This window comes from Echinops telfairi, unplaced genomic scaffold (assembly GCF_000313985.2).
Source record: "Echinops telfairi isolate 266 unplaced genomic scaffold, ASM31398v2 ScPeMD7_16;HRSCAF=60, whole genome shotgun sequence".
NCBI lineage: Eukaryota > Metazoa > Chordata > Mammalia > Afrosoricida > Tenrecidae > Echinops > Echinops telfairi.
Window position 1 is genome coordinate 10,428,360 of NW_022103913.1, and position 10,474 is coordinate 10,438,833.

At 37.6% G+C, this 10,474-nt stretch overlaps 1 protein-coding gene across 2 annotated transcripts in view; it reads right to left on the reverse strand.

Moving 5' to 3' along the window:
- The window catches only part of NCK1 (NCK adaptor protein 1), a 69,481-nt gene that overhangs the window by 5,880 nt on the left and 53,127 nt on the right, over nt 1-10,474 (reverse strand). Inside the window, exon 1 of one of the 2 annotated variants that reach the window (XM_004712098.2) lies at nt 2,815-2,885. The exons of the other annotated variant lie outside the window; for it this stretch is intronic. Within the exon in view, the coding sequence (XP_004712155.1) occupies nt 2,815-2,848 (34 nt within the window). The 5' untranslated portion in view covers nt 2,849-2,885. Of the gene's footprint in view, nt 1-2,814; nt 2,886-10,474 lie in introns of those variants that run through there. 2 annotated transcript variants of the gene reach the window in all.

A 10,474-nucleotide genomic window follows, 5' to 3' on the forward strand; every position in this document is an offset into this window, starting at 1 on the left:
CCAAGACTTTGTTTACGGGAGTATAAAGTCCAGTCTTTCTCCTAAAGGAGCTGATGGTGGTTTTGAACAGCTGACTATTCAAATCACAGCCCAAAGCACAATCATTACACCACCGGGGATCCTCACCTGGGTGGGAAGAGGTGGTAAATGCTCAGTTTTCAACTGAGACAGGAGAAGGAATACAAATGTGAGACAGTCATTTTCATCCTTAGTTTTTTGTCACTGTTGTTTAATTCTTAGTAAAGCTTCTAATTGTCCCAATCCACTAATCTTAGTTCTCTCTTCCTACAGGGCTGATTCTTAAATAGAAAACATTTTAAAATCTTTTAAGAGCCTGGTTTAGTACTTCCAATCTTCACATGACAGTTGTCCTCTTCCTGAGGCAAATCTTTGTACTCACAAGGATTCCTTATGCAACCTGGTTTCCAAATCCTTGATCAACTGGATGGTAGAATTTGGAAGCATCTGATTTTCCCAATACCATTGTTAAAGTATACCCATTCCAGTGAATAAATCACTTTGTTTTATTTGGTCAGCACGACGTATAAGGGAGTTCATCCATTCCTTCACCTAAGCACTTCATGGCTTTCCATCAGTACTACCACAGGCTGGGCTGGGGTATTTTTCATATTATTCTTTACCATCTACATTATCACAGCAGCTCTTCCAAGTCTTTTCCTTATGTGCTGCCAGGTCAGATTTTACCCAATCTTTAACGCATTCTTTCATACTTCTGTTTATAATTATCTTGTTTACTTCCACCTAAGCTTTTTGCTTCCAAAACTATTTCTTAATCCATTGTATTAGTTATTGCTTTCAACACTTGGACTTCCTTACTTTGTGTATGGCATTTTACTTCATTTAAATCACTGGGCAAATGCTCAATAAAAAGGGGCCAAAGAAAGTATTAACTCTTCTTCTTAACTCTTCAGTGAACGGTAATTATGTTCATATATTCTTTTTTGCCAAACCAGTTCCTCCCTCATGGATTTCCCCTAATTTCTATGACACAATGAGGACTGTTCAGTTATTGACCAGGACTATAAGACTTTCAAGAATTAGAAGGGGCTTTCCAGATCTAGTCTTGGCTAATTCAAAATTTATGCAATAAGAAACAGGAAATCAGGAATGTTTACTTATATACTGTAGTTATATATGAGTAGTAAGTGGCATATTACTGGGAGAAATAGGGAATTAAAACTCAACATATATATCGTGTTCTTTCCATTAAAATTTCTGTATCTTAGTCTATCTGAAAACTACATTGATTTTTATTATCCTTTATATTGTGGGTTTGTTTTTTGAAGATAATCTTCTGTTTACCATACCAGGTGCAAATATGCTATCTCCTCTACATCTTAAGTCCATTCAGGACATAGATGGGTAAATCTGTGTCTACTCTGACAAAATGACCAGCAAAATAAATACAAGTTTGGGGAAAGGGGTGCTGAAGGAACTGAGGAAAAGACCAGCTTGCATTTCAAATCCTTAACCTTGGTCCACAGATGCAGTTTAAATTAATTAGCAACTTGCTAGGATTCAATAGAGAGAATTATAGTTTTATCACTGCACTGATAAGATAATATAATGCATTACTGTACCAGCAATGTAACATTCTTTTTATGCCATTTCTACTTGATTTATGGTCAGCAACACTTATAACCAATCCTAAATATGTATCATGAATAATAAATAACACTGTCATTAGCCTGTCTACCACGAGGGCTAATATTGTTAGTGTTTTACTCTATGATTTGTAACTGGCTTACAGCAGAAATGCTTTTATTAAAAAAAATGGAACTATCTTTTAATATGTTAAAAAGGAATCTAAATAAATTATCTAAAGGGAAAATTAAGCAAACTTCCCGAAAATGAAAATGGAAAGATCTGAAAAAATTAGAAACTCCCCAAACAACATATTTCAGAGGTTCTGACTGGCCACCAAAGCTATCTAAAGAACAAACGACGCTCTTCCTATCACAATTACAGCATTCTTTTTCTACAAAGTGCTGAGCTTCTTTTCCAGTCTGCCTTTTCCCTGGAATCTCTTCACGGGCTACTTTGTTTTCTTAGGCTCCTTATGATTAAGTGACATCTACAATTCCTCTGTTCTTTTTCAGAGAAACATCACATCAGTGTTAAAGGAAATCGAATCCGGTTCAATACCATAAGATGGTAAAGGGCTGTCAGAACACACAGATTAGTCTTTTCTAAGTTAGTATTAATATTAATTTATCACTGGACTCAGAAACAATTCAAAGAAATCACTATTTTGTTAATGTTTTTATTTTCTTTTGTACACAACTTATTTCATTTCAAACATCTAATCACAGACTCACCAAAAGAACAACTTCTAGTATTCTTTTTTCCTGATACCTTTAAATTTCATCTGATTCTACAATTTAAGCAAAAAGTACTAACCAATTTCATATTAATTCAGAGGATGAAGTTGAAGAAATATGTTGATTCTTTCTAATATTTTCATTATGCTTATAATTCATTTAATTCACTTCAAATATGTTACATTAAAATTAACTGCATCAAACCCAAACTGTTTATATCCTTCTATTATTTGTTATTCAAGCACTCACACGAAGACATTTAAACATTCTTTTACTTACCAAGTTAAAACAAACATTATTTGATACAACACCTATCACTTAGCTTCCATTTCGTAAACAACATAAAGCACCAGCTTGTATAAAGCCAACCAGAGTCTCTCCACGGACATTTCCCTTAAGTTTACAAAGATGAAAAATCTAATTAAAAAGCCACAACAAGAAAACTATGGATATAATAAATAGATGAACTTACTGAAGAAATCTTTAAAGACGTTTAACCAATCCATTTTGAATAAAAATCCAGTGTTCTCTTTTGTCAATTTGCTACGCAGCTCTGGATAATTTTTAGTGAACTTCCTGCTCTGTCCTGCAACACTGAAACTTCCCACACCCAATCCATGTGACTTGGCCCACACCCAGACAATAGAAAAATTTTCTCTGGCTTCTGTCTTTAGAAAAAGAAAGAAAAAAAAAAACCCTCTGAACTATGAAAGAACATTATTTTTTAATTCTATTTTTCCCAGTAAGTTTTGAAGTCCCGTCATATATCATGATGGGTCAGTAATGTGACTTATTGTGAAAGACACTTTAATAGTACAACTATTTAAGAATTCATTCTTTCCTTTGCTTATTCCTTTTCCATCTTAATTTTCAAACAATACTTTCATCGCCAGCACACTTATTGTGAAATAACACAATTAATTATTGTGAAAAATATCCATTAATTAGCTGGAACATTAAGTTACCCAAAAGGGGCACGGAAATTCTGAGAAAATGGTCTGCTATAAAAACTGGGTTAAAATCATCATTAACAGCCTAATTACAAATCTGTAACTTAAAACACAATGTTCACAAGCACTGTGAAATCTATGCAACAATAACTCTAACAAAGTAATAAAGCTAAATGAGATTTTCTAAGCTGTAAATGAAACTCAAAACTCATGCCGTCGAGTTGATTCTGACTCACACTGACCCTGTAAGGGCAGGGCAGGACTGCTCCTGTGGGTCTAAGGCTGTGACTCTGGGGTAAAAAGCCTCTTCTTTCTCCTGCAGAGCAGCTGGGGGTTTCAACGGCTGACCTTGTGGTTAGCAGCCCTATGCATAACCGCAGTCCAACACAGCATACCACCAACCCTCCATAGTGTAATTATGTAAACAGTCTTGCTAAAACTGTCTCAATAACACCAGAAAATAGTACTATAACACCTTCCCCAGCCCACACCTAATTAAATTTTTTTAAAAAGTCATAAAGGTTGTTAGCAGTACTAGCAATAAAAATTATTTCTAATTTATCTTTAAAAATGGGCATGCAACACTAACAGTGGGATTTTCTCTTTGCTAAATAATGCTGGGTTCCTCCCTCTATCTTTTGTTAATAACTGTCACAACTGCTCTCACTGCCATCAAGTTGATACCAACGCAGTGACCCTATGGGACAAAACAAAGCTGCCTCCGTAAGTGTTCAAGGCTGTAAACCTTTATAGGAGCAGAAAGCCTGGCCTTTTGAACCCCTGAATTGTCTGGTGAGTTTGAACTGCTGACTTTGTGCTTAGAAGCTTGATGCATAACCCACTATGCCACCAGGGCCCCTTAATCTCCGGATACTCACTCACTGCCACAGGGTCAATTCTGACTAATAGCAACCCTACCCAAACCAAACTCACTGCCATCCCGTAGATGCTCACTCATAGCTACCTTATAGGTGCAGATAGAACTGGCCCCCGCCCCCGAGTTTCCACGACTATAACTCTTCATGGGAGCAAAAAATCCTCTTTCTCCTGCACAGCAGCTAGTGGTTTCAAACAGCTAACTTTGCGGCTTGGCGCCCAACGTGTAACCCACTCCTTTTTAAAAATAACAAGCAAGTCAAAGCATAATCTAGTCCTTTCTGTGCCTTTATCACTATCAGACATATTTTCTTAACAAAAGTTATCTTAACTTCCCTCAACACATTTTAAACGGATATCCAGTACTTATAAAATTATCAGGAGTACCTATGATTCTAACTCTGATTTCTTCAACAGTTCAAAGAAAACCTTTCTGATTTGTCATTCAAAAACCATTAAAAATAACAGTTGCATTCCCCAAAACCAGAAAATTCGGAGGGAAAAAAATTACCCAGGTAAAGTGGTTAAATGTCATGTGAAAATTTAAGACCAATAACTCCGTCAACTAAATCATCCTTAACTTACTGGAAAATGTTTTTAGCCTAGAAACTGTTTTTCTGGCACTCTATAATTAACTTTTAAAATTGTACTCTATTTTAAGTTTTGTTCTTTCAAAATGGTTAATAAAGATTGGTCCTCTACTGCTGATTACAAATGGCACTGTAGTCAAAATAGCAATAAATGTTGACTAAGAAATGACTAATGTAAAGCACTTAATAATATTTCACACATCTGTCAATCGTTACAGTACATAACTTTTGCAAAGAGAAATTTCACTTTATTTTCTACACACACAAGGAAGCTTCCATAAGCTCGCGGAAAAATAAAATGAAAAGATAATGGAAATTTTCCCTAAGTTTTTAGAAGTGCCCTCATATGTAAAGTCCAGTTAAGCAACAGTATCCTTTCCTTGAATTACAAGAAATTCTGTCCCTCCCAATTCCTTCCTGTTAGCAAATGGGTTTAAAAAAAAAAAAAAAAAAAGCCAGTTTCTCCCCCTGTGCAGCATTTCCTTCCTTCCTATCCAGCTCAACCTAATGGAGGGCCTATAAAAAGCTCAAAACTTTCTACACATTTCAACCAAATCCAACTTGATTCCAGCAACTAGTAACCGTATAGGGCAGACTAGAACTGCTCCACGGTGTTTCCGAGGCTGTAACTTCCACAGAAGCAGACGGTCCCAGCTTTCTCCCTGGAGCAGCTGTGGCTCAAACCACCATTAACTGTGTAGACAAACAAGAGGCAAAAGAGAGAAACAAAGTAGGAAAGCGATCAGCTGTGCACATGCTGATCTACAGTAATGATGCACAGTTTAAAACTCTTACCAAATAAAAGAATGAAATGTAGCTTGTTTTCATAAACTAAAGTTCAGAATTTAATCTGTTACCTGTTAAAACACTTCAATGTGCTATTTTAAAGTGATTAAAAACATACATGATTTCCTCTATTGTTGACCAAAAAAAAGGTACTGCAGTCTAGAACAGGCAATACATTTTGAAAAAATAAAATGTACAGCAGTTAGTCAGCAAATAGTTCACTTTTCCCATGAGGCGGGCTCTTTACAAGGGGCTAAGAGATAGCAAAGATTACCAGTACAAGTCTCCTAGAATCTGAATCAGCGTCAACAAATGAAACAGTGTTGACACCAAGGAAGCAATCTGTGTCTTCATGTACTCTTATCTCAATCAGAGGTACAATTTGCCTTAAAGTCTGCAGTATTAAGTGCCACTAAAACAGAAATACAAGTGGGTGGTTTTAATCAACAGAAATTCCTTTTTTTTTTTTTTTTACAATTTAGGAGGCTAGAAGTACAAATTCATGGTGTCAGCTCTAGGGGACGGTTCTGTTGCTTGTCTTTGTCTCAGCTTGTTTAGCTGGTGGCCCTTAGAGTCCCCATAGTGTTGGTCTCCCCTTGTCTTCTTTTTCCTTTGCGGAAACAGCTCTTTAGAAGAACCCTGGTGGTAATCTACACGGTTACGTATCAATTAAGCCAGTGGCAGTGATTCAGATTTTAAGCTTCATCTTTAGGTGCTCTGGTGGTGCAGTGAGTTACACTGCTCTTTAATAACTCAAAAGGTGCTTTAAGACAACCCTACACTGATGATGGCCTTGTTAACCTAACAATGAAACCTCTATTCTCAAATGGGATTATATCCACCATTATCCCCACAAAAAACAGGGTAGAACTGGTCCCCGAGTTTCAGAGATTGTAGTAACTGTTGTTTCTTCCATGGAGTGGCCAATGTTTTCGAACTGCTGACCTTTCAGAATGCAGCCCAATTCACAATCACTATGCCACCAGTGCTCCGCCCGCCATTATAGGGGTTAAGAATTACAACACAAGAAAAGGGGGATTGAGGAGGACTGAGGGGCACACGATTAAATACATAATTGCCTTTAAACCCCAAAAGACACTAAAGAGTTCCAGGAGTCTCTGCCAGTAGGTTAGTCAGTACTGTTAATTAGCATAATAGCTGAACTCAGGACAGATCCACAGGTCTACATTTACAAAAATTTGTCATAACGTCCATTGGTCTCTTGGACCATGAAACCTAGCTAGAATCTCAATTCCTTGACTTCTCAAGCTAATTTGTGTAACTATGGTCAAAATTTTGTACAAAGAACTCGAGTCCAATGAAAAGAAAATTGTCTTTCTTACTGCGCATCCACTGTAAATACAGTTCCGTGCTGGTTCAATGGCAGAAACATACACCAATGGAACAGGATTGAGAACCCAGAAGTAAGAACCCACCTACAGACAGGTGATCTTTGACAAAGAAGCCAAAGCTCATTAAATGAGAAAGGATAGTCTTTTAACAAATGGTGCTAGCAAAACTGGATAACTATTTGCAGAAAAATGAAACAGAACCCTTATCTTACACCATATTGCAGTGCAAATGACCTGTTTTCCCGATAGGTCTGGGAAAGAAAATGGGGGATAGATACTGACCAAATTATATGATTAAGCTGTGAAGGATTGCTCAACAGGGTTATTTGTAATTGCCATCTTGTTGGGTGTAAAATCAGCTAACTCAGAAGCGCTAAAGGAGGGAGGGGACTTCATTACCAGCAAACAAGAGCCATGAGTGGAAATCAATGTTTAGACCCTGCAATTGGTTTGCCTATTTCTGGGTTCTTGAGATTTGAGTTACAGCCTACCACCTAACTTGATTTCACTGGATTCCACAACCTTGTAACTTCAGATTTGGGATTAACCAATAACCACAAGCATGTGAGCATTTCCCTCGATGATGAGAGTTCTGTGTGACACTGCAGTGAGTTATATAGTACCTGGGATTCAAGGGAGTAAACAAAGGGGAGTGGTAGTTGATAAAAAAGATAACGGAATGGTTCAACATTCTAAATAAGCTGGACATTTGGGACACATTTAATCTCCACTTTTGGGGGACTAGTATTAATTTTTCTCAAATATTATATACATATAAAAGAGCTAACTAGAGATGGATCAAAGACCTAAATGTAAAACCTCCAACTATAAAGACCATCAATGCAAGAAATAGGGACAAACTTAGGGGTCCTACTGCATGGCACGCACGCACGCACACACGCGCACGCACACACACACTATCAAACATATATAAAAACACACAAATAAAAGAAGGCAAACTAGATGACTAGGACATCCTAATGATTATGACATTTATGAACATCAAAAGATTTCACCAAAAGAGTAAAAAATAGAACCCACAGAATAAGAAACATATTTTTGACAGTGACATACCTGAGCAGTAATATTACTTAAAATTTATAGAATACTTCAACAATTCAATTAAGAAATGGGGAACAAGAACAAATGGTTCACCAAAAATAGCATTCAAGTGGCCAACAAGCACATGAAGAAATGTTTCCAATCGTTAGCTATTACAGATGAAACCCAAAGCAACAATTAATATCACCTTACCCAGTCATAACAGCAAAGTTACAAATGAAAACAGCAAATGCTGATGAGGGTATGGAAACAATGGAAGCCTCAGACAGTGCTGGCACACTGCTGAAGGAAAAGGGATGGTGTCTTATTACAAAGTTAAAAACAGACTGTATTAGTCTGGGTACTTTGGAGAAACAAATCCACAGGACTCGTGTATAAGAGAGAGTTTTATGCAAAGAAAATGTGCATCATGAAAACATCCCAACCCAACGCTGCCCAAGCCCACAAGTCCAACATTAACCCATTAACCCAACACCAGTCCACAAAGTCCTCCACCTCACAAAACAGAGGCAATGATGCCGACTGCAGGAGGAAAGCTGAGTCAGTGAACGAACAAGCATCTCAGCACTAGCTGGGGTCTCCACACGACTGCTCCAGCACCCAGGGCTGCATAAGGATAGGTCCATGTAGCTTCTCCTTGGGGATGTCTTGTAGGAAGTCAATCTTGCAAGCTGAAGCAGGGAACTGCTAAGGCAGCTACACCCGGTGCAACCATCACAAAACAAGAGACCCGAGAACTAAAAAGGCGAGGCTTCACCACCCATTTATCCCTCCGCCTTTCAACCAGCACCACATGTGATGATCGGCCAGGCTGGCACAATTAACTAACTCACAGACGTACTGTGAAATCTGGCAATCCTACAATTTAGATATAAATCCATGACACAAACATGTACGTGCACAGCCAAGTTCACTGCAGCACTATTCACAATAGCAAAACAACCTAAGCACCTTTCAACAGATGAATAAACTATGGTAAATACATGCACTCAATAGAACACTACACAATGTCAAAGAACAATAATGACTGTGAGAAGGCCTGAAACTAGAGGGCATGATGCTGGGTGAAATCAATTAGTCACCAAAGAAAAACTACTGAATGAAACCACAATTATTGGAAGTCAAGGAAAGGTTTTTCACACAAAAATAAGTCTTTTTTGATGGTTACTAGTTGTGGGAAAGTAAGGAAGAGTAAATAACTAGAGGGTAGATGACACACATTTCCTTGGGTGAAGGGCAAAGTCTAGGGGGAGGTCAGCAAAAACAATCATGGCAACGAGTACTATGAGATTTCAAAGCAACAGATGCAAATCATTTCATGCATGATCCTGTAATAACAGCAATAGCTATAATCCATGAGTAAATATACACACAGACATACAAGATGAACAGATATGGAAGGAGAACAGGATTTATAACAAGAAATATATATAGGTTTGATAGAAAATATTTTCTCATGTGTATACTTATATGGTGCAAGTATAGGAGGCCAATTTATGAACCTTGTAGTCAAACATAGTAAAACACCATGATGAAATGAGTCACCTGGGCCTGGGGGCTAAGGATCAGTGTCAGAAAACATCAAGGTCAATTGGCAAAACATAGTCTTCTAGGAAAATGTTCTACATCCTACTGTGGTGTGTACCAACTGGGGTCTTAGAAGGTCTTAGGAGTTGTGAGCAGCAATCTAAGGTAGGGTCACCTCACCCAGGAGATACAGAAAACCAAAGACATCTATCTGGACTGCAAGAGCCACAACCTTAAGAAAGACCAGAATAACTTGACAGTACACAGCTACCACTGGAGTGCTCTGAAAAATTTTAAAAATGTGGTACAAAACTCAAGAGCATAAAACAAAAACAAAAAACCAACCTTACTGGTTGGATGTTAAGTGTCATCTAGTCAGCTCCAACTCAGAGACACTATGTATAACAGAACGAAACACTGCCTGGTTCTGCACCATCCTCACACTAGTTATGCTTGAAATCATTACTGCAGCCAATGTGTCACTTCATCTCTCGGAGGTCCTCCCTTGTGCCATGTCCTCTTGGAAGTTTTAGCAGTTTCCAATCAATGTACTTACTGCTGTTTTGGAATTATCTTCAGCAAAATCTTAGTTGATTGTAATACTAATGATACTGTTTTATAGTTTCTTCATTAGGGTGGGTCATCTTTCTATGAAATGGGTACAAACAAGGACTTTCCCAGTCAGTTGGCCAAATAGCTATCATCCACCTTTCTGACACAGACAAATGAATGCTTCCAGTGCTTTAACAGATTGTTCAAATATTTCAATAAGAATTTGGTAATTTCCCAGAGCCTTGCTTTGGGCTAATGCCTTTGGTACAGCTTGGACTTCGTTCATATGCTACCTCTTGAAACAGTTAAATGTTGACCAGTTATTTTTGGTACAGTGACTTTGTGTATTCCTTCCATCTTTTGATGCTTCCTGTATTGTTCAATATTTTGCCCAAATAATCGTTCAATATTGCAACTTAGGGATTAAATATTTTCTT